This window comes from Mobula hypostoma, chromosome 5, assembly GCF_963921235.1.
Source record: "Mobula hypostoma chromosome 5, sMobHyp1.1, whole genome shotgun sequence".
Lineage (NCBI taxonomy): Eukaryota > Metazoa > Chordata > Chondrichthyes > Myliobatiformes > Myliobatidae > Mobula > Mobula hypostoma.
In genome coordinates this window covers 166,052,471-166,078,100 of record NC_086101.1, presented here as the reverse complement: position 1 = coordinate 166,078,100, position 25,630 = coordinate 166,052,471, and the positions used below count along the sequence as shown (strand labels likewise).

General features: G+C 43.3%; 1 protein-coding gene across 1 annotated transcript in view; it reads right to left on the bottom strand.

The window, feature by feature from the left end:
• The window catches only part of thbs4a (thrombospondin 4a), a 146,975-nt gene that overhangs the window by 74,784 nt on the left and 46,561 nt on the right, over nt 1-25,630 (bottom strand). The window contains exons 4-6 of the mRNA XM_063049334.1: nt 24,654-24,756; nt 7,499-7,581; nt 3,067-3,118 (exon numbers count right to left, since the gene is read on the bottom strand). Of these exons, the coding sequence (XP_062905404.1) occupies nt 3,067-3,118; nt 7,499-7,581; nt 24,654-24,756 (238 nt within the window). The remainder of the gene's footprint in view (nt 1-3,066; nt 3,119-7,498; nt 7,582-24,653; nt 24,757-25,630) is intronic.

Below are 25,630 nucleotides of genomic sequence, written 5' to 3'. Positions count from 1 at the left end.
AACACTAAAAAAGGTTAACCCTTTATTGGTTGGGGGATTGAGTTCAAGGGCTGCGAGGTAACGTTGCAGCTCTTAAAACTCTGATTAGACTGAACTTAGAATATTGTGTTCAGTTCTGGTCATCTCGTTGTAGGAAGGATGTGGAAGCTTTACAGATGGTGCAGTGGAGATGGTGCCTGGATTAGAGAGCATGTCTTATGGGGAATGTTTGAGCAAGCTAAGGCTTTTCTCTTTGGAGTGAAGGAGGACGAGAGGTGACTTGATAGAAATGTGTAATATGATAAGAAGCAAAGATGGTATGGATAGCTAGCACCACATTTTACTCCATGGCAGCAATGTGGAATACAGAGGGGGCATAATTTTAAGGTGATCGGAGGAAAATATGGTGAGGGATGTCAGAGGTTGTTAGCTTACACAGAGGGTGCGAAGTGTATGGAATGCACTGACGGGGTGGTGATAGTGGCAGATACATCAGGGACATTGAAGAGATTCATAGATTGGAATATGGATGAATGAAAAATGGAGGGCTATGTGGATGGGATTGGTTAGATTGATCTGAGAGTAGGCTAAAAGGTAAGCACATCATTGTGGGCTGAAGGGTCTGTTCTATGTTCTGTGTTTAACTAGAGGAAACATCATCCTTGCGTCCAATTTGTTGAGGCTGTTAGAACTTTAAGTTTCTCCTCTCATTCTCCGAAACTCTGGAGTGTACTGATCCAATCTACTCAATTTTTCATTATGGGGCAATTCTACCATACCTGGAAACAATAATATTTGTACTATTTTTTTAACCCAGCTTTTGGATATTATTCAAAATTTAATGCGGTATTGCTTGATATCTACTGAAAAAATGTTTTATGGGAATATTTATTGAATTTGCATTTTAATGCTATCTACAATCAATTAACTGGATTTCATTATAACTTTGCATTTTAAAAATACATCTGATTCCACTTATGCATAAAATACCATTCTTTCCTCCAAATCTGTTGGGAGGTATAAAGCTTTCATGGTAGGGAGTAACAAGTACAATATTAATGTGAAATTTTCAGTTAGCTGCCTTACATTTCAAAGTAAATTTTATTATCTAAGTACATACATGTTGGCTGGCTGGTGGCATAGTGGTATCAGCGCCGGACTTTGGAGCGAAGGCTCCTGAGTTTGAATCCAGCCGGCTCCCTTGCACGCTTTCCATCTGAGTGTCGAGCTAGTAACTCGGCCCCGTAAAAATAAGAAAGCCTGCTAAAAAAAAATGCTGTCATGATGGCGTCCCGATGACTCCACTTGGAATTAAGGGCTTTCTTCTTCACATACAACCCTGAGATTTATTCTCCTGTAGGCATACTCGGCAACTGTATAGAATTTTGTACGCAGATGAAAATCTAAAAGTTCCCGTTGGGGGTTATTAGTGTTGCCTACTCTACTGGTTGATGGACAGCTCTAAGATCCTCAGATTCCAGGGAATGATCTTCTGTGAGCCTCTTGCAGTTACAGAAACCTTACAGTGTTAATTATGCATAGGTTATTTAACTGGGGCTTCTGCAGCTCACCCATTAGATCACTGCAGGGAACTTCCTGGTGTAAATTCACAGCAGTTTCGGTAGTTTGAAAAGACCTCCAGCTCTTCCTGAGCAATTCCAAATTTATTTTCTTTGTCTTCTTTCAAAATCTGAACCTTAACCATATGTTCTATCATCCATCCCCAACTTTCACATTATCCAAGCCACAATCAAGCAGCCCAGACAGAAAAGGATTATTTGCAATTGTACTGTTCTTCATAAATAGACTTTCCCACCAAATAATTTCCTTAGTAGTGATTGGGGTTGCCTTAACGCAAGGGGCTTCGATGGTGCAGTGTTCATAAAATACACCCGAGGGAATGTTCTGAAGCAATATGGGAGCTGTACTTAACCTCATTTGAGGAAGTGAGGCTAGGTAAATGATAGAAATTCCTGCGGATAAATCCTTTGTGAATAGTGACCCTGCTTTGGTAAGCAAACGATTTTTATGTATTTAGAGATACAACTTGGTAACAGGCCAATGAGCCCAGGCTGCCAGTTACACCCATGTGACCTATTAACCCATGAACTTGTATGTTTTTGGAACGCGAGAAGAAACTAGAGCACCCGGAGGAAATCCACGCAGTCACAGGGAAAACATACAAGCTCCTTATAGACAGACACGGAATTGAACCTGGGTCACTGGCAACATTATGCTACCAGCTTCCAAGCAGATGTGCAAAAAGATAAGGTGTGTACTTGAAGTTGCCAAAACTCAGGGGAAGTATATTTCAATAATATAAACCAGGTAGATTAGGAGAGCTGGCAGGGGGGAAAACAACATCTGATAAGTGGGGTCCGTTAAGAGTGACATACATCAAAGTTGCTGGTGAATGCAGCAGGCCATTGAAAGGAAAACGTAGAGCCAGGGATAACCCATGTACATTTATAAGGTGCATGATGTGGTGGCGTAATGACGTATGCCATTCACGTACTTTTACATATAACCCGTAATCAATTACATGCAAACAACAAAGATGCTTAATCAAATAATATATTTATAGCATTGCTGAAACATTAAATACACAACACATGTGCCTGTTTAAATGTCTCTTAAATGTCACTACCGTGACTGTTTCTACCACCCCTCCAGCAGGATGTTCCAGACACCCATTACTCTCAGTGTAAAGAATTGTGCCCCGCACATCTCCTTTCAGCATTCCCCTTCCCACCTTAAATCTCTACACTCCAGTATTTGACAATTCCACTCCAGGAAAATGTCTGATTATCTATCATGATGGTGCCTCTCATAATTTTATAAACTTTTATCAGTTTTCCCCTCGGCCTCCAACACTTCAGAGAAAACAATCCAAGTTTGTCATCTCAAGATTTTCCCTATACCCATAGCCTCTTTTAAAAACTCCGTTCCGTTCATTAAGTGGATGCCAGCGCTGCGTGGAAGAGGATGTGTGAAGATAATCAGCGTTTAAAATCACATCAACCTATGCCCATATTAAAACAGTATCATACTTCAGAGATGCAAATGAAAAAGTAGCTAATAACTCACCACATGCCTGACATTTAGCAATAGTATGTCGTAATAAGGTGGTTTCTGTAACCTGTGGAAATAAGGTAGGCTTTTAACAACCTTACCAGGCAAGAACAATAAAACAATAGTCAGTCAATATGCTAGTGGAGATTTACCAGTAACTGCAAACACAACTTTCATCACTGGTAAACTTTGCGTAAAGATAAAAAAAACAAAGGTTATTGGAGGGTATCCATTAAATGACTCTGAAGATGACTAAAGGATTATACTGGGTGTTACATGAAGCATGGCGACTCTGACTTACTGACAGATTGAAGGGTCACATGTGTGAACACACTCTATCAGTGGACTTCCCCCAATGCTGGGCATTGCTATGGGATAGCACACCAGGTCAGACTAGGTGTCCCTGAGACTCATTGATTTCAATGGAAATTATTGGACATAGGATTGAGAGGAATAGGAAATGTCACATTAAAAAGAGTCATTATACATTAATTTACTATTTTAATTGTGTGCTTTTATTTGGTTTAGTTATTGTATCCATCTCTTAAGTATTGTTATATATTTTTAAATCTTTGCTCTAGTTGTAATAGCCTGTGATTGTGCCTTGGACTTCTCAAGTGTGAGAAATTTGCATTATTACGTGTGAGAGCTTGTTGCTGTTTTGACCTCCCTGCGAACAAGTGTAACACCTGCCCCTACACCTCCTCCCTCACTACTATTCAGGGCCCCAAACAGTCCTTCCAGGTGAGGCGACACTTCACCTGTGAGTCTGTGGGGGTCATCTACTGTATCTGGTGCTGCCGGTGTGGCCTCCTGTATAATCGGTAAGACCCGACGCAGATTGGGAGATTGCTTTGCCGAGCACCTACACTCCATCCACTAGAAAAAGCCAGATCTCCCAGTGGCCACCCATTTTAACTCCGCTTCCCATTCCCATTCTGACACGTCAGTCCATGGCCTTTTCTACTGCTGCGAAGAGGCCACACTCAGATTAGAGAAGCAACACCTTATATCCCGTCTGGGTAGCCTCCAACTTGATGGCATAAACATTGATTTCTTAAAATTCTGGTAATTCCAAACCCCCCCCCCCACTTCACCATTCCCCATTCCCATTTACCTCTCTCACCTTGTCTCCTTTTCTGTCCATCACCTCCCTCTGGTGCCCCTCCCCCTTGTCTTTCTTCCTTGGCCTTCTGTCCTCTCCTGTCAGAACCCCCCCCCCTTCTCCAGCCCTGTATTACTTTCACCAATCAACTTCCCAGCTCTTTACTTCATCCCTCCCTCCTCCCAGTTTCACCTTTCACCTTGTGGTTCTCCCTCCCCTCCCCCCACCTTCTTAATCTGACTCCTCATCTATTTTCTCCAGTTCTGATGAAGGGTCTTGGCCTGAAACGTCAACTGTTTACTCTTTTCCATAGATGCTGCCTGGCCTGCTGAGTTCCTCCAGCATTTTGTGTGTGTGTTGCTTGGATTTCCAGCATCTGCAGATTCTCTCTTGTTTGTGATTGGACTGCTTGGAGGCTCCATTTTTGAGAGAGCGATTTGCTGATATAACACACAGTACAAGATAGTGATACTTACTATTATACACTTGTTAACAATCACTTACTTGCCCGATCTCTTACGTCTGAATCCGGCTGTAATTAAAGAATAATTTTATCTTTCCAGTGAAGTACTGAGGGAGTGCTGCACAGTTAGAGGTGCCATATTTCAGATGAGCAATTAACCTGATTTCCTGGAAGGCATAAAAGATTCTCTGGTGTCATTTTGAAGAATGTGTTATTTCTATTCCTCTCAGCCTTGCTGTTGGGTTTGGAGGCTTGCATGCCTTAACGACCCAGAGAGCTACAGTAAGTTGGCTGGAGTCAACGTTTTATGCTTTAGCACTTGGTAGGGTCAGCCACGTCAAACAGGTCAAAGGGTAGAGGCCAGACTAAGAGTGCTCCACCAGGTTTGGGGGTTCAGCACAGGGCTAACAACCCTAACTGGTAAAACAGAATTGTTATGGGAACAGCAATGAGGAATCCTTCTAAATTTTTGTTCAATAGTATCAATGGTATTCCTGAGTCTCCACCCAGGACTTGCATGACTGACAGTATGAAAACCATAAGCGAGCTAGTGACACGACAAAGGAAGCCCTGGAACATCACCGGAGGTGAAGGAGCTTCATTGCTGTCCCAAACGCCAGTGGCATAACAGGCAGTAAGTTATTCCTATTGCCCTGGTTGATTCCCATCTGATTCAAAAATTTTAAAAATATTATCTGGTTATTATCATTGTTTGTGGGAGCTTATAGTTGCTTCTGAATCTACCCTTTAAAAATTCTTCATTGTTTTAAAAATGCTTTGAGCCATGAGAGGTGCCTTCCATAAACTCCCTTTACGTAAACTACAAAAAATATGTTGTGTTTCAGTTAATCCAGCAGATCAGCGGTGTAAATAACCTTTCAAATCTTATCAGCTCATTACAAACACACAGGACCCTCAGGAGTGCAGGTAACACAATGGATTCCTGGCAGCCTATCATTTGGTTCAGTCTCACAGGGTGCTAGAGATGGGTCTTTATAAAGCTAGTGCCCAAGTGCCATCACTGCACAGAGGAGTAACAAGCTGCCTTTCCCTGCACAAGAGGGACTTCTCGCAGTAAATCACAAACATGAGAAAATCTACAGATGCTGGAAATCCAAGCAACACACACAAAATGCTGGGGTGACTCCACAGGCCAGTTGTTAAACATGCAGTTCTGCCATTGGCTGAAGTAGTCCGAATAGTTCCAATTAATTCCTGATTGTGGGAAGAGAAAATAGTGCAGGACTGTTAGTAGCAAAACAAACTGGCAGCGTTGATCTGCACAAGGAGCGGTACGAAGACAGGACAAGCTTAGTTAGTGACTACGTCTTTCTCAGTTTACTAATTTTACTGAGAACTGGCAAGAATCATTTAGGTTGAAAAGTCAGGAGTAAATTCAAGGGGCTAAAGGCATCCTCACTACCAGGCTGATAGTTTTCAATGCTCTCAGAACTGACTTCCAGTGATGCTGCTGCAAGTAAGTTTTTCATTGTAACTGTGCAAAGTCAATTCTATTGTGTATATGTGTGTGTGTGTGTGTGTCTGTGTGTCTGTGTGTGTGTGTGTGTTTACTCTACCTCACCTCACTTTATAAACTTCTAGCAGGTCGCTCTTCAGTCTCTGACACTCCAGAGAAAACAAGCCCAGTTTGTCCAATGCATTCTTGTAGCTAATACTCTCTAATTCAGAGAGCAACCTAATAAACCCCTTCTACACTCCCTCCGTAGTATCCACATCCTTCCTGTAATGGGACAACCAGAACCACCAATAAAATTCCAAGTGCCCCCAACACAAGTTTGTCTGTGTGTGTGCATGCGTGTAATACTTGTATTGGGAGTTTGCTGTTCCACTTGCAGACGATGTGGCCTGCCCACTGGAGATAGTCAAGAGACCATTAAATCTTACATCCATCGCACAATGTGAGGGAGTAATAATCTTTGCGATATGACTCAGTCACAATGTACAGACATGTGAATTTAAAAGTCTAATCGCTTGTAGAAAGAAACTGTCCTGTAGCTTGTTGGGCCTGGCTTTAATACTGCGGTACAGTTTGGCAAACGGAAGCAGCTCCAGTATATAAAAAAAATCAATGGCTAGGGAGCCAAGAATGTGCATCCTGGAACCTGGATAAATTCAAGCAAAGATGCATTAAGTGTGAGACACTTGTTTGTACGAAACTCTGTATTTACACAGAACTCAAAACACCATTGGGCAGTGTTTAACTGAGAGGCTAACACTGCTTGAAACAACTTGATGCTGAAGCACAAATGTGAGTAGAAGATACGGATAAGAGACTGGCCCCAGTCTACGAACCTGTGAGACTACTCCGTCAAGCACAGCTGACAGCCAGGTGTGTTAAATTGCACCTTAAGTTGGAGAAACCACCAGGCTTTTAAGTGCGGGAGCCTGTGTCCATTATGTACAAGGCTTCTGGTGCATGAATGAGTGGGAACGGATTGAAGTACTCCATTCTCCAAGCGTTCTTGTATCACAACAGCTCCACTATCCAGGCTAAAAGGTAGATATAGGTTCACCTGCAGTTTAGGTCAAAATTCAAATCTGCATCCCAAAAGATTAGTTGCCTCCATATGATGGAATCTGGGAAGGAACTCTGTAATGATCTATTGCTAGGAGATCTTGAACAGCAGAGTGCTTGTTTACACAGTGTCCAGCAGATAGATCCTCATGTCACATGGCTTCTCACCACTGCATGTGACTGACATCCAAAGTCAGGAACTTAATCCAGGTAAGTGTGCCAGGGGCTGGGGGCGGACTACCATCCAATACTCTTGAGCTCCCTCCAGATTACTTTTGCACCCAAAATGGTTAATGCCATCTCTCAAAGGCAAAAGATCTCCAGCTGAGAAAGCACGTCTTACCTGCTGTCTGAGAAGTTGCTTCATTTCTGCCAGCACTTCATTGAGTTGTGTCATCTGCACGACCAAATGTCTCCCAGAATCACCTGCAATGCAAAAAAGAACATGTTAACACAGAAAGAGAACCTGCATGTACTGGAATTCAAAGTAGTACACACAAAATCTGACCTTTAATCTCTTTTTTCCCCGTCCTGATGAAGGTCTTGGCCTGAAACATTGACTCGTTACTCTTCTCTATAGATGCTGCCTGGCCTGCTGGGTACCCCCAGCTTTTTGTGTGTGTTACCTTGGTAACGTGGAACTTTTCTTGGACATTGGTATAGAATGAAAACAGCACAAAGAGATAACCTTTGCAAAGAACTTTTGCTAGATGCCAGTGCATTTCTTTCCATTATTTCAATCTACGTTTGAGCAGTCTATGATGTAATATTTTATGTGCTTATGAAACAGTGAGGGGACTGCTTGAATGGCGGAAACAGATGAGTACACTAGTGCCAAGTTTCCAGATTCAATGACATTTTTTCACTGACAGCTTTTAAGTGTTGGTTTCTGGCAGAATGCAAATTTACTCATGTTTATAAATACAGGCCCCAGGCTGCGCATTTTCAGAATGTGCACTAAAACTGAACATTGAAACGGTTACTCATGCTCTAAAAACTACCAGGAGTTCTCAGTAGACATTCATGCTGTGTATTAGAGTGCTCCTTCACGTTGAGCTTTACGTGAGCTGGGAGCAATAAAACAGATGTGGTCAGAGCTCAATTATCATCTCTTCTTGCGGTCTCTGTGTGGGAGGTGCGGAAAGGGGAGTTCGGGAAATTAAAGGGATTAGGAGCCTACTGGAGACCAGGTGGTAAACGTAACAGGGTTCCAGATTTGAGACAAATGAGCTTAAAGAGCTGCAGAGTCAGACTACCCGGCCCAGATCTGATAGGTATTCTGAATGCATTTGGTGGGCATTCAAAAAATAGGTTCTCAGGCTCAGATGCTGATTGGGTTGACTTTTCATGCTACACTGAGCAGATTTCTGCTAAGAGATCTTCTTGTCAAAATTCTGACAGCACAATTACACTCTTCTTCTCTTTACTTCTCAGGCATCTTTGACTTCCTCCTCCTGCTGCTTCTGTTCTCATTCCACTGTAACAGAACTTATTGGGGGAACCCAATTGCCGGCCCAGAATGGAGGCTCCGCGACTGGAGCAGGTGAAACCAAGGAAACCATTGAAATCTACTGACTGGTGAAAGGCCTTGATAGAGTGGATGTGGAGAGGGTGCTTCCTATGACGAGAGAGTCTAAGGCCAGAGCACACAGCCTCAGAATAGAGGGGCGTCCTTTTAGAACGGAGATGGGGAGGAGCTTCTTCAGCCAGAGAGTGGTGAATCTGTGGAATTCGTTGCCACAGGCAGCTGAGGAGGCCAGGTCTTTATGTATATTTAAGGCAGAGCTTCACAGATTCTTGATTGGTCAGGGCATGAAGGGATATGGGAGAAGACAGGAGAATGAGGCTGAGAGGACAATTGAATCAGCTTTGATGAAGTGGTGGAGCAGAGTCAATGGGCGTAATGGCTTAATTCTCTCCTATATCTTATGGTCAAAGATATCCACACATGGACCTGCTGAGGGAGAACTTGCATAAACCTTTCTTAGCTGGTTTAGAAATTCTTCAATTCAGATTAATAGCAGACCAATGGCTGATTTCATTCTACATTGCTTATGTCAAGCGAAGGCAATTCGGGTGTAAATGGTGGAATTTCTGGTGCAGCCTATTATTTGCGTGCAAGGAATATTTTGAGAGTGTACCAGCAACCATTCCCTTTGGGCTTTAGTTTATGTTTTACAACAAGTCTAATTTGATTAAACTTACTTTTTCCATCTCTACAGCTGACCTATAACATTATTTTGGCAAATACAGGGATTCTGGTTAATTGGGCCATTGATTAATCGAGGCAGCTGTTTATTTGGAACAACTCTTAAAGAACAGAGATGAATTGAGGAAATAGCTGTGATTCCCTCATTATTTGGGACACTCTGCCTCTTAATTGGGACAGGAAACTATCGCCGAACAGTTCCTAACTAGTGTCAGTCAAACTCACTTGTGTTTTACACTGCGCTTAGAGTGAAAAGTTTTTAAACAGCATTTTGTTGTGTGTGTTTGTGTTCAAAAAGCAGTGAGTTTTTGTCACTGGTAGTTGGCAAGAAATAAGCAGAAAGGCAGTTCAGAATTATTTTGCTCACGATGGTGTCAAATATTCAGTCTTGGAGATGCAGAAATGGCCATGAATGATAATGGAACAATTTTACTACTTCAGCAAGTTAGGAGCTGTGAAGAATTTGAAGGTATTGACAATTATCTAGAATGTTCCAATGAAAATGAAGATTTGAAGGACTCAATCATTGAAAGCGTTGTATGAAGGCAGTCCATTATCTGCACTAGATGTCTGCGCTAATTTTGTTCATTTATGGTCAAACAAAGGACCATGACAGTGTACACTGGATGAGTTCCTCATTTGATAACTACTAGAAACTAAGACAGGTTTACAGAACTGTAGTTGTGTTAGTAGTGTTCTAATTTGTTCTGTATTGCATTTAAATACATAATTTGTTATGGTTAAACATTAGGTTAAACATTAGTTTCCCTTTTTTTAAAACTATTTCCATGAAACTATAGCTAATTGGGGGTAGGCTCTTAACTGGGCCAAAACCTATTGGTCCTGGTGCATCCCAATTAACTGGAACCCACTGTATATCAAAGTATCTCCTATCACATTTTGAAACTAGCTCCTATATAACGTTTAGTTGAAATATTGAGGGTTTTGTTTAGGAATCTGGTATTTACTCTGGAGCTAATGAGATCACAAGCTTGAATAAAATAGAACAGGACTAAATCTATCCACCAGTTTTAAACAGATTCAGTTTTCTGTGGCTGCTTCTTTTTGATGTCCTTGCAGCAATTATGCGAAGAAAAGGAAAATGCAAGACAACAGCAACACAGTGGCCCAGATTATAGAGCTATTGTCTCACAGCTCCACTGACCCTGACCCCTGGTGCCGGCTGGGTTCACATTGCATGCTCTCTTTTACACTCAGGGTTTCCTCTGGGAGATCCAGTTTCCTCCCATGTTGCAAAAATGCTTGGGTTGTCAGGTTAGTTGGTAAATTGTTCGTAGTGTGAAGCTGAGTGGAGAATCTGTGGAGGGTTAGGGTAACATTAAAGCTTGATGGTGAACAGTATCGCCATGGACGCCCAGTCCCTTTACAACTCCATCCCCCTCAGGAGGGCCTTAAAGCTCTCTGCTTCTTTCCAGACAACAGATCCAACCTGTTCCCCTCCTCTGTCTGGCAGAACTGGTCCTCACTCTCAATAGTTTCTCCTTCAGCTCCTCCCACTTCCTTCAAACCAAAGGTGTAGCCATGGGCACTCGCATGTGTCCCAGCTATGCCTGCCCTTTTGTTGGCTACGTGGAACCGTCCGTGTTCCAAGCCCTCCCTTGTAATGCTCCCCATCTCTTCCTCCGCTACACTGGTGGCTGCATTGGTGCTGCTTCCTGCACCCATGCTGAGCTATTCGCCTTCATCAATTTTGCCTCCAATTCCACTCTGCCCTCAAATTTACCCGGTCCATTTCTGACACCTCTCTCCCCTTTCTCGATCTCTCTGTCTCTATCTCTAGAGACAGTTTACCTGCTGATATCCTTTACAAACCCACTGATTCTCACACCTACTTGGGCTATACCTCTTCCCACCCTGTAACTTATAAAAATGCCATCCCCTTCTCTCAGTTCCTCTGTCTTCACTGCATCTGCTCTCAGGATGAGGCTCTTTATTCCAGAACTAGTGAGATGTCCTCCTTCTTCAAAGAAAGAGACTTTCCTTCCTCCACCATCAACACTGCCCTCACCTACATCTCTTCCATTTTGTGCTCAACCGCTCTTCCCCCATCCCCCCTGCCACCCCAGCAGGGATAGGGTTCCTTTTGTCTTCACCTACCAACACATAATTCTACGGGACCCCACCACCAAGCTCATCCTCCTCCCCTCCTTTTTGCTTTCCACAGGGATTTCTCCCTACTCGACTCCCTTGTCCATTTGTCCCTTCTTACTGATCTCTTTCCTCATACTTAACCTTGCAAGCGGAACAAGTGCTACACCTGCCCCTACACCTCCTCCCTCACTACCATTCAGGCCCCAAACAGTCCTTCCAGGTGAGGCAACACTTCACCTGTGACTCTGTTGTGGTTATCTACTGTATCCAGAGCTTCCTATATGGCCTCCTGTATTTTTCATTTTTAAATCTTTATTAATTATTATTGAAAATCAACAACAAAGAAAAATACATCAAGATAATCAAGACAACATATCCATATGTAGAATAAGAGTTAAATTATCAACCAAACCGAACAGTATATCAATAATAATAAAAAAACAAAATGTTAAAGCTATTTTTTTTGGAAAAAAGAAAGAAAAAAGAACCCCTACTAACTAAAACAAAGAAAACCCCTAATAGCAAAAAAAAGGGGGGAAACCCATTTGGAGCACAAACCCGGTGCTATACGCCATATAAGCTTCCATAAAAAAAAAGACATCAATCCGCCAACCAAATCCATATACCCAAGCATCAGAGAAGGACCATCTGTATTAATTCAAATCAAATGATAATAACGGGCAAAAGAACCCCACCTTTTCTCGAAGTCAAATCTAGGATCAAAAGTTCGACTTCTAATTTTTTCCAAATAGGACTTAATATCACCTGAGAGAATGATTGTATCAGAGTGGGAGCAGAGGCATCTTTCCATTTTAATAAAATAGCCCTTCTAGCCAATAATGTGACAAATGCAATTACGTGTTGGTTTGATATAGAAGTACCGTGAATATATTGAGGAATTATACCAAGCAAAACTGTCAATTTATTAGGTTGTAAATTGATTTTTAAAGCTTTAGAAATTGTAGAAAAAATAGATTTCCAAAACTGTTTCAATACAGAACACAACCTAAACATATGTGTCAGTGTAGCTATCTCAGTTTTACATCTATCACACTGACTATTTACGTTAGGAAATATTTTAGACAATCTCCCCTTTGTCAAATAATAACAATGTACAATTTTAAATTGAATTAGAGAATGACTGGCACAAATCGAAGAAGAGTTGACCAGCTTCAAAATTTGCAACCAATCCTTTGTTATCAAGGTCATGTTAAGCTCTCTTTCCCAATCTTGCTTAATCTTAAGTAAAGGGTAGTTGTTCTGTTGAAATAGTAAATTATAAAGGTTTTATTGGGAACATTTCACTAAAGGATTCATTTTTAAAATAATGTCTAACAGGTCAGAGTCTTGTATATGTGGAAAATTACTTAAATATTCTTGTAAGAAATGTCTGACCTGATGATATTGCAAAAAATGTAAATACGAGAGAGAGTATTTAGTTACTAATTTCTCAAAGGACATCAATTGACCTTCTTGAAACAAATCCATAAAGGAAAAAATTTCTTTATTCCTCCAAAGAGAAAAGGTAGGATCACTAAGTGAAGGCTTAAATAAATAGTTTCGATAAATTAAACTAAAAAGGTTAAATGGTTTAAGATTTAAAAACTTACGAAACTGGTACCAGATTCGTAATGACTATTTAACCATCGGATTTATATATAGAATAGAAATTTTGGCTTGGCCTCCTGTATATCGGTGATACCTGACATAGATTGGGAGACCGCTTCGTCAAGCACCTATGCTCCATTTGCTCGTGTTCGTCCATCGTTGTTGAGACCAGCACACGTTTGGATTTAAGTGAGGGAGAGTAGCCTCACTCTCTCTTCCCAATTCCCATTTGGATCTGGTGGCAAGACAAGAGTCGAGACGGCTGGTGATGGGGCTAGGCGCAGTGGATGACCAGGACGTCTTCTGTGTCTAGTCGTGCTCTACGTGTTCCACGATGTTTACAGAGACCACCTTCTTGACCGTTGGACCTTCCATTGGTCTCATCCGCTCAATCCACCGGAGTCTGTCTTCACATGCTGGGATAGACAACCCCATATCTCACCAAGGGTTTGAGACCCGTTGGCTACCCTCACCTGGTTTAGCCGGCTTGTTGAAGCCGTTTCCCGGGGTGTGGCCGCTGTCACGTGCAAACAGCTAAGGGGAACTACAGGTGAGAGCTGAGTGCCAGGTGGGGACCAAAGGTGGACAAACCGCCTGAAAAGGACGCGACATGTTCCCCCACCGGAGGTGCTACCCCTCCCTGACACCCCATACATCCATTTGCTAGAAAAGAGACGGAAACAGCCTGTGGCCACCCACTTCAATTCTACTTCTCATTCCTGTTTCAACACGTCAGCTCATGGCCTCCCCTACTGTCACAATGAGACCACACTCAGGTTGGAGGAACAACACCTTATATTCTCTCTGGGCAGCCTCCAACCTGATGGCATGAACATCGACTTCTCTAACTTCCGGTAATTGTGCCCCTTCACCATTCCCATTTCCATTTCACTCTCTCACCTCAGGTCCTTACCTGCCCATCACCTCCTTCTGGTACTCTGCCTCCTTCCCTTTCTTTCATGGTCTTCTACCCTCTCCTATCAGATTCCCCCTTCTCCACCTTCTCCAGTCCTTTATCACTTTCACATATCAACTTCTCAGCCCTCCCCCTCTCCCAGTTGCACCTATCACCTACCACCTCGTGTTTCTTCCGCCCCTCCCCCCACCTTCTTGCTCTAACTTCTCATCTTTTTTTCCAGTCCTGATGAAGGGTTTTGGCCTGAAATGTCCAAAGTACTGTTTTCGATAGGTGCTGCCTGGCCTGCTGAGCTCCTCCAGAATTTTGTGTGCATTGCCTGGATTTCCAGCATTTTCTTGTCCTTGTGCTTGATAGCGAGCACGGAGAAGGCCAGAGGCCCTGTTTCCAGGCTGTTTCACCCGATGACTCAACAACTAAATAACAATCTAAATTCCTTTAAGGCAAGTGTGAAAGACCTACATTAACGTACTTACCTAAAAATAAAAGTATCTAACTTATTTTTAATGTAATGGATATGGAGAGATGGTCAGCAGGTAGAGTAGCCATGATTTGATTGATCAATGGAACTGCTATGAGGAGCTATATGTCCTAGTCCTGTTTGTATATCACAGCCAGACAATGCCTCAGACATTTTTAGTCTGATTCCCACAGATGTTTCAAATATATAGAACACACAGAATCTTACAGCACATTTTAGGCCCTTCAGCCCACAGTGTTGTACTGACCATGTAACCTACTCTAGAAAATGCCTAGAATTTCCCTACTGCAGAGCCCTCTAATTTTCTAAGCTCCATGTACAACCTAAGAGACCCTATTGTACCCACCTCTACCACCGTCGCTGGCAGTGCATTCCACGCACCCATATCTCCAAAGGTAACCTCTGTAACTGCAGCCTTGTCAAACTATCACCAAGCTGTGGCTCCGTTTGTGATGGGGTCACCCCTGAGTCAGAAGCCTGAGATTTGAAGTGGCACAAATGATTGAGGAAGCTGAAGGAGCCCTCATGCGGAGGCTAAAATGGAGAAGTAATCTGTCCCGTCGACAGTATGTGGTGTTTCCCAACAGTTATTCGTCGTACTGAGAGAGCTGGAGATGAGGGTTGGCAGATTAATACAAAAGCTCACCAGTCAGAGGCACAGTTACCCTCTCATAGTAATCGAAAAGATCCATTGGCATCATTTTGCAGGAGTATTGGGGAAATGCCCTTTGTACCTTTTCTCTCTCCTAGCTTTCACTGAGCCTTCCTCCTCAGTCATAAACAGGTGGCAAGGTTTTGTTTTTATGTTGATGTGTTTTAGCTCTGTCCATTCTTCAGCACTCTCAGTACAGCGAAAACTGGATTGGGGATGGGTCAGAGCCCTTTCCAGCTCAGCCTGAGCCAGAAGCCAACCCATTTCCCTCTTAGGAAAACCTGGACTTTCCTGACAATGTCCTGCTTTTCCCCATGCACTGTTAGATGTGAAAGGACTGAGACACTTGGAAGGTCAAACTATAGCTTATCTGACCATTCCCTCCGTCACTGGGCTTGTTACGAAGTCCACTTGTGAAACGGTGGCTCACTAGGAAAGAATCCAGATACACTTTGCACCCAGCCCTCAGCTCTTCTCCAGGCAAGTCTGGGGAAGGAACAACGACCCCAGTCATTTCAATGGGTGTCAGTAGCCCTGTGCCAGAAAGATAGAGAAGCTGAGTGTTTCATCCTCTTTTGATCTATTTGTATTTTTTTTGTGTTTAATGTATTTTAAATTAATTTTTTTTGAATATATTTAAATAATAAAATGTTTAAATATTAATTGATAATTGAATAGTTTTAAATGTTTCCGGCAGTGAATAACTTTTCAATGATAGATTAGAACCATAGAACTATAGAACATTACAGCACAGAAACAGGCCTTTTGGCCCTTCTTGGCTGTGCCGAACCATTTTTCTGCCTCGTCCCACTGACCTGCACCTGGACCATATCCCTCCATGCACCTCTCATCCATGTACCTGTCCAAGTTTTTCTTAAATGTTAAAAGTGAGCCCGCATTTACCACTTCATCTGGCAGCTCATTTCACACTCTCACCACTCTCTGTGTGAAGAAGCCCCCTCCCCATGTTCCCTTTAAACTTTTCCCCCCTCACCCTTAACCCATGTCCTCTGGTTTTTTCTCCCCCAGCCTCAGTGGAAAAAACCTGCTTGCATTCACTGTATCTACACCCACCATAATTTTATATACCTCTATCAAAACTCCCCTCATTCCTCTACGCTCCAGAGAATAAAGTCCTAACCTATTCAACCTTTCTCTGTAACTCAGTTTCTCAAGTCCCGGCAACATCCTCGTAAACCTTCTCTGCACTCTTTCAACCTTATTAATACCCTTCCTGTAATTTGGTGATCAAAACTGCACACAATACTCCAAATACGAGAGTATCAATATTAATACGAGAATTCGAGGTTAAAGACCCTAGCCTTGCTAGTTCTTCAGGATAGAAGGTTATACTAGCACCTCCATCATCCCACAAGCAAAGGAACCATTCGGTCAGTGATTCCCCAGACCTTCATTTAAAACGAGCAGCCATCTCAGATAGCTCCTTATCATTATACTTCTTGCACTCGAGAGTCTGTACTCCCGGCTGCCCATGGACATTTTTTTGAGAAGTCACCACAGCAGGCCGAGCCTGCAATGGTTCTGGGGCAAAAGCAGTTTCCCCCTCACCAAAGGACCCATTATCATTATCATCATACCATATATCCCCATCCCAGGTGTCTGGTTCTCCCCGGATAGCAACATCGATCTTATCTTCATGGGATCGGAGGCATAATTCTGGCAGTGGGCCACCTCCTGATGTTTAATTTGGACTAGCCTACATGCCATCTCAATTCCCTTCTCCTCAGCTTCCAGTGCCCTATTCTGACTGATCCTCACCACCTCAGTCGTTACTGAGCACCTCTCCTTCATAGCATTCACTTCATCCCTCAACTTAAAGATTCTTTAAAAAGCAGTTCAAAAATCTTTAACAAAGCAAGCTGTGAAAAGGTTTCATGGCTTTCTGGGGGTCATGCTTCAGGATAGAATGTAATCTCTCTCTATCTGATTTTCTTTCATTCTCACACAAACCCCATTTGGGAGTGCCTTAATAATTCTCCCATCAGCCACCTCTTCATCTTCAAAATATTCGCGTAAATAGAACCAGCTGATAACCTCAATGCTAAGTCATTTTTTTCCTGTTCATTATTGTTTAATAAAGCTACAAATAAGCTCAAGATATCTATTTACCTTTTTATATAAGTGAAAGAGGAAATGCTCCCTGCCTACTACTGCACAGCAGGTTCTATTTTATCAGATCATTCCTGAAAATGGAGCATGTGCTTAGGTCAGATGCTGACATTAATAACAAGGTTCCCTGTTGCAATGTTGAAAAGAAACAAAAGTGCCTCAGACTGTGACTTTATATGTTGTTTCCGGTGCCCACATTAAAACCCTCTCTCGGCTGCCACCACAGCTTTCAGTCGAGTAACTAAGGCCGCAAGAGGTCAACAGGAAGCAGCATTCCTTCAGGGAGATGATAGAAGGGAGCATGCCAGTTTTCCTCTGAATGTTCTGTTACATGGGTGATTTATCAAACATTGCCTGTGCACCAGTTTGAGATATTAGCAACCACATTTCCATGTGAATGAAATGATGAAACATTCCTGTGTCTCTGACCCACTTAACTGAGAAACCATGTCTGTGTCGCTCGCTCCTGAAACAGGCGCAATCACATCAGTGGGAAATCATCACTCCTTCCTGTATCAATTTTCAAGCTTTTATCACCCTGGAATTATTTTTTGTTTTATTTTAGTGATCGAACATGGTAACAGGCCCTTCTGGCCCAATGAGCCAAGCTGGCCAATTACACGCATGTGGCAAATAAACCTACTAACCCGTAGGTCTTTAGAATGTGCAAGGAAACGGGAGCAGCTGGAGATAACCCACGTGGTCATAGGGAGCACGTACAAATTCCTCACAGGCAGTGGCGGCAAATGAATCCAGGTCACTGTCGCTATAATAGTGTTTCTCTAACCGCTACTGTTCTGCCCTTCGGGCAATTGATTTCCCAATGTGATTGAGCACATTCAACTTTTATTTTGAAATGAGCGGTTTCAGATCTGTATTAGGTCACTTCCTGTGCAGTCAGGAAATAGTAAGTAGGAAAGCACAGTGGCTGGCAGAACGCCAGAGGTTTGTGTCAGGAGTTAAAGAAGTCTCTATCTATAGCCTTCCTGTTGTTTCCCCAGCAGAAGCATTGCTTTTTCACTCCTTATTCATTATGTCATGCCATTGAGTCTGCAATAAACCCAAGGAGCTAGGAGGCGACTATCCTGGCTCTCATGTCATTTTTTTTTTAAAAAGGAGTTTGGCTGACTGTCTAATTGATGTTACAACACCTCAGTGAGGGCAGTATAGTGAAAAGGCAGAGATCAGCCTGTGCTTCAACAATGGTGGCTACAGGTAAAACCTCCTTACATCTAAAAACTGTGTCACGGGACAGAAACAAGGCAAAAATGCTTCCATTTTGAGGTTAAGAGTACATCAGCCTCATCACCAACAAGAGTCTGTGCCAAAGCGGAGGCAGCAAAAGCACGCACGTCATTGGCTGAGAAGGGGGCAAAGCTTAAGATGGAGAAAGCAGAGCTGCACTTGGAGGTCAAACTAAGTGCACGTACCCTTCACCGAGAGGCAGCTGCAGCCACCGCACAGTCTGAGGCAGCTGAACTGGAGGGAGCGATGAGGTTGGACAGGGCCAGCACAGCAGTGCCAGAAAAGGACATTGCAGAGTGTACAGGCGGATACATGAAAGCACAGCTTGAACTTCGCGTGTCTTAGAACCCAACAGCTTTTCCTGCCACTTGCCTAACTTCAGAGCTTTCTGATGGCAACTTTCTTCAGAAGATGACTCACGCTGACAACGCAGCAGAACCGGTAAGCTACCTGTTGCTGATGATATATTTATCGATACCTTCATACTGCTTCCCAAAGGTTGCAATTCAAAGGCCCACCACGGTGAGAACGAGCAATGGGTGGATGCTAAGGCAGCTCACCACTCCCACAGTGTGTCACTGCATGCTACAGGTCAGTCGTATGTCCCCCAGAACGAGGCAGCTTCCATCAGCCGGCACCTGCAACAGAACACCTTGCACAATACCTGGCTCGCCATGACTTAGTGAGCACAAACATTTACCAGTCTGATGACAAGCCTGAGAGCTACAGAGTGTAGCAGACATCATTCAACAATGTCACCAGGGGCCTTGACAGAAGTATTGGATCTACTGAGGAAGTGGCTTAGGAAATAATCCAGTGCACGTCAGGAGGAAGCGCTCATTCACCCTATTGCAGCTCAGGAGGCCTGGAATGGCTCCAGAAAAAGTGGATAACCATTGGCTCAAGGTTCAAGGAAGAAAATGCTGGCCGTTTCCCTCCAATTCGATTACTTCGCCAGGTTCATCTACTACGAGGCACACAAAAGAAATGGCCCTAGATTCACCGTTCCAATCAATGGCAGTGCGCCCGGGAAATCAGACAGATCTACCTTCAGGAACTGCGGCACAAACAGCTCCATGTCTGTCTGCAAGACGGACATCTCTTCAGCTGAGGATTTGCATGTGGACTCTTCCGTAAAAAAGAGCGATGGCCCAGGTCAGAACTATCCCATTCAGAACAAGCCAAATCACTCAGGAAATGCAGGGGGCTTTAGCGCAATGACTCTCAGTGAACGAAAGGCCCTTCTCAAAGAGAATGGATTTTGCTTTAAGTGCTGTGCCTCATGACAGTCATGAGCTCCTCCGAATCTGTGCAGAGCTCTGACTTGTGTTCCCAATGTGTGGTAGCCCAGGCCAGGGCTCTTAGAGCCAGGAGAGAGATAATGAAGGCCACTCTTCTGCGCTCTGAAGGGAATCAGGACGGCTGATGTTCAAATACTAATGAGCTTTGAATGAGAAAGACATGACAAGAGCCCTGGTTACTGTCGATCTCTCCGGGGTCGGAAGCTGTACTGGCTCCAGAGCAGGACCAACTGGCTTCCTCCTTGCAAAAGCTAACCAATGGCTACCTGGAGGTTATGCATCTCCAGGCCCTGTCTGGAAATATCTACACTGTGGCTGGTCACAGCAGACGATAGACTGATACCCCACTGGGTCAATGCTGGCTCAGTTGTACTATGACAAAGGTCCTTGATAAGGATGGCTCGGACCCAAATTCTGGAGATTCCAAGGCTGGGATCGAGACACGGTCTCAAATGGGATCGAGAAACTTAACACAAAACAAACGCTAGACAAAATCACTGGGAGGCTTACGACTGAGCACTGAACCTATGATCAAGTGTTCCTTAAGTACTGAATTCTTGGCTCCAGAAATATGATCATCAATTAACAGGAACGTCCTTAGGCCTTAAATAGGCCGCACCAGCTATCCATACTCCGGAGAGTTAGACCGTTTAAATCTCAGAAGCTGGCGCAGTTGGGAGCATCTCGTAACAACAGGGGTGAGGCAAGTAATTGGGTTGCCCCTCTCCCTTTTAGAGCTCGCTGGCAGTATTTACCAAGCAAATGTGAACAGGCCTTTACCAGCCCCACCTCCCCGCAGCGAACTCTGAAAGGAAAGAAATGAGAGAGAGCATCTTTTTGGACAAGATTTTGAGAATGACCATGCAGAGGTAGCACCATCCCCGCCAGAGAAAGGGGCATGCTGGCACATACCAACTTTCGGAGCCTATCATCCTGAAATGCCTGGTCAAATCCAAGTGGTATTTGACTCCAGCAACCAGTATTCCGGCGTCTGTCTCAGCAACATGCTCTTCACAGGTCCAGACCCCCAATAATTACCTTCTGGGGCTTTTGATCTGCTTTTGGAAGGAACATTTACCACCCTTACAGACATACAAATGTTCCATTGCTTTCTCTTCCCAGGTGACTACAGGAATTACCTCAGGTTTCTGTGGTACAGGGATAATGACGTGACTAAGGATGTCTTCGACTATAGAATGAAAGTCCACGTTTTTGGCAACTACTGCTCCCCAGCTGTCGCCATCTATGGGCTTAGAAGAGCCATCCAAGAGCGTGCTGGTGAACATGGAGCCGACACCACTCAGTTCGTGGAATGTCACTTCAACGTTGACAATGGGCTTGAGCCTGTACCTACTGATGCTGAAACAATTGACCTCCTGCAGGGGACCTGAGCATATCTCAGTGAGTCAAACATGCGGCAGCAGAAGTTTGCTTCAAACGGTGAAGCGGTCATGAAAATGTTCTCGACTGAGGACAGTGCAGCAAGTATTAAGGACCTGGGCCTCCGTGGAGAAGCCACACCTATGCCATGCAGTTTGGGACTCCTGTGGGAGATAGTGACTGACACCTTCACCTTCGCAGTATCAAACAGCAATGAGCCATTCACTCAGTGCAGAGTGTTGTCCAGGGTGAACGGTTCGTTTGATCCCCTGGGTTTGGTGGTTCCTGTCACTATCCAGGGCAGAGCTCTCCTTAGGGACTTCCAGCAGACGTATGACTGGGACAAGCCCCACCCAGAGGAGAAACTCCACAAGTAGGAAGCCAATGCAAGATTTAATGCAGCTGCACATTCCTCGAACCCACACAGCAACCTCCCTCTCCAAGGCAGTACAACTAGTATTTGTTGCTTTGTTATAGGAGTTATCCTGTAACTTTGAAAGTGGTTGGAGAATTTGCATTCGGTCAGATTTCCACAAGTCATGTCTTTTGTAACCTCCAGAAGCCCTATATGTATAAACTGTGGCTGGATGAGAAATCACAATTATAGATCTCGGTCACCTGACTCCCACTGGTAACCTTCGGCTACTCTGAAATGAGGGAGAAAAGCAGCATTTTCAAATACACACCCTATTCATATGTACTCACATTTGGTACGTTTTGTTTAATGCCTTTCAGTCATTTCTTACCTCTAACACAAAGTGTTGCAGAGTGCCCAATATAAAAAAAAAGGGCTGCTAACCTTGCTTAACTGTACTCGTTTAAAAATATAACAGGAAAGGAATGGTGAGCTATGTTATATTTCATGCCAGGGCGGCCTTGTTTGCTTTCACTGAAGGCCACTAACCTGTGACTGTATCATCTTTCTCTCTTAGCAACTCGGTCACCTTACCAATTTTTGTGCTGAACCTCACTGCTTTCCATCTCCCAAAGAAGACAGATGTTAAACATCATAGCAAAGTATTTAGTAAGTCAGGCGGTGAGTGTTTTGTCCTTCGGGCAATTGATTTATGTTTCTTTTTACTGTGTGATTAAACACATTCAGCTTTTATTTTGAAATGAGCAGTTTCAGATCTGCACACGGTCACTAACTGTATTTCATATTGGCCTCTTCCAGTTCTATGTTTTTCTTGTTGCCAATTGGCAGGCTAGGGGTTTGGAGTTTGATGTTCTTGTTGTGTGTGGGTGGTCTGTTAATTTTTGTGCTAGGCAGAGGCTGGGGGGTTTGGGGTTTGCAAGTTTTTGTTTCTTATTTTTCTTTTCGTGTGGGGGAGGGATCGATGTCTTTTCTTTCAACTACTATGTTTTTTCTGTATTTTATGGTTGTCTGGAGAAGACAAATCTCAGAGTTGTATTCTGCATACATAGTCTGATATCAAAATGAACCTTTGAACTTCCTGTGCGGTCAGGAAAAAGTAAGTAGGAAAGCACATTGGCTGGCTGAAGGCAAGAGGTTTATGTCAGGAGTTAAAGAAGTTTCTATCTATAGCCTTCCTGTTGTTTCTCTAGCGGAAGCATTGCTTTTTCGCTCCTTATTCACAATATCATGCCATTGAGTCTGCAATAAAACCAAGATGGGAGGCCACTTTCCTGACTCTCATGCCATTTTTGAATGGAGTTTGGTGGTCTGTCTAGTTGATGTTATGACACCTCAGTGAGGGCAGTACAATTACACCACTGTGCTGCCCCAGATAGTTTCACTCCTTCAGTAACACTCTTGTGTTTAGATCAGAGTTTGGCACAAAGATTGTATTCAGTGCATGAACATGTAAACTCGACCTTTACTTCAGTGCATTGCCTAGAGAGTGTTGGGAACCTTAATAGGGTAATTAATCATCGTTCTCCTGAATCTATGAAGATTGTAGACCTGCAGGCACTGGAAATCTGAAATAAAACTGGAGATACTAGAAACACTCAGCAAGCCAGGCAGCGTCTTTGGAAAAACAAAACAGAGTTAACGTATCAGGTTGAAAGTGACCTACCATCAACCTGGAATATTAACTCTGCTTCTTTTTCCAGTCACTATCTGACTGTTCTTACTAATTGTTGTTTACTAATTAAGTAGATCAATGAAATAGGTTTGAAATAGAATCAGGCCATTCAGCCTTCCTGCCTGCCCTGAAAATCAATAAGATCCTGGTTGACCTTTTAGCTCAGTGCCATGTCCATGCACTAAGCATTTGTACATTCTAGTATCAACTGTTTGGCGACAATAAAGTTTAAAGTATAAAGTATAACCCGCTGTTCTCCAGTTCCCATAATTTATAAAAATCTATCTCTCTTTCTTTTGAATATACTAAGTAACTGAATCTCCACAGCCTCTTGCACAGAGCATTCCAGAAATTAACTACACACTGCGTGAAGACGTTTCACCTCTGTCCTGAAGAGCTAGATCCCCATTTGTTACTCCTGGTTCTTCACATTGCAGCCAGAGAGCCGTCAACTCCACACCTAGCCTTCCTGCTCCTCCACTACTTTGGCATCAAAGGTTCCAGCAAACTTTGCATTGATTGATCATTCCCAGGATGAAGATAGTCCTGGAGAGTTGGGGAAGGAAGGCTGATTCTCTCCTCTGAAGGACATTAGGGAACAAGTTAGATTTTACAATACGTGAAAAAAAAATGCAGATGATACAAACCTGAAACAAAAACAGAAAATGCCAGAAACACTCAGTGTTTCATGACAGATCAGAAGAAACAGAGAGAGAGAGCATCAGCATTTCAAGTCGACCACTCTTCATCAGAACGGTTGACGTAGCTTTTAGCGTAATGCGATAACAATGCCAGTGAGCTGGGTTCAATTGCGCTGCTTTCTGTAGGAACTTGTACATTCCTCCTGTTACTGTGTAGATTTCCTCTGGGTGCTCTGGTTTCCTCCCACATTCCAAAGACCTACGGATTACTAAGTTAATTAGGCACATGAGTGTAATTAGGTGGCACAGGCTTATTGGTTTGGAAGGCCCGTTATTACGCTGTAACTTTAAATCAAAATAAGTACTCTTCATGAAGATTCTAAAGAAAGACTATCGACCTGAAGTTTAACTCTGTTCCCCTCGCCTCAGATACTCCCTGACCTGTAAATTTTTTTTTGTGGCACTTTAGGTTTTCCCAACATTCTTGAAGTGGAGCAAGATCGATGTCTTCATACAGTAATGGTCACATATTTTCCTACTGACCCAACGCTCCTCAGCTTACGAAAGAAGCTCTCCAGTGGCAAGGAAATCCTGAGGTGCACCAGCACCAGAGGAACGACAGACAGAGAAGGAAAATGCTCTCAAGGATACGCCAAGCATTTTATAGACATTCATACCATTGCCTGTGATTAAAAAAAAGCAGGGGGTTAAAGGAGAAATGGTTGGGCGCAGGCCCTCCCCTATTCTCCCCACTGCTTGTCCAAAGCAAGCTTACCTGCAATCCCGGCAGAATCGCTTTGCTGTAACATGCAGTCCTGGAGTGCTGCCACTTTATCGATCGACCCTCCCAGGACGAACTTCACATCTTCTACAGAATCCTGCAGAAGAGCAGAGAAAAACATACCTGTATTAAAGAAAGCCTGGGCTTCTATCATTTACTTATGGTGGCTGCATCCTCTACTCAGTTAACTGGTCAACCCAACGGAATTTAAAATGCAGGCCCTCCACGTGTCATGACCACTAAATCAAAGTCAAAGTAAACTTATTATCAAAATACAGATATGTCACCATGTACAACCCCAAGGTTCATTTTCTTGCAAGCATTTGCAGGAAAATAAAGAAATACAATAGAATTTATGGAAAACTATACACAAACACTGATGAATAACCAATGTGCAAAAGAAGACAAATTGTGCAAGTAATTAAAAAAGTAAATAAATAACTTTTAAGAGACTTCTGGACAGGCACATGGAGCTCAGAAAAATAGAGGGCTATGGGTAATCCTAGGTAATCTCTAAGGTAAGGACATGTTGGGCACAGCTTTGTGGGCCGAAGGGCCTGTATTGTGCTGTAGGTTTTCTATGTTTCTAATAGCGAGAACACAAGTTGTAGAGTCCTTGAAATTGGGGCTATACGTGGTGGAGTCAGTTCAAGGGAATTAAAGGTTATGTGAAAAGGCAGGTAGGTGGAGATGAGTCTGTGGCCAGATCAGCCATGATCTTATTGAATGGTAGAGCAGGCTCGACGGGCCAGATGGCCAACTCCTGCTTCTATTTCTTATGCCCAGTGCTGAGGTGAGTGAAGTTGAATTGAAGTCAAGTTATTCACACTGAGAGTTGTAGGGGAATATATTGTGTATAGCTCGTAGACAGGAATGAGTATTTGGGAAATGGGTTGGATAGATTTGCAGACTTGCAGGACTGCAGGCATCTGCTGTGTGGGAACTCAGTCTGCGGTAATATCACTGCATCC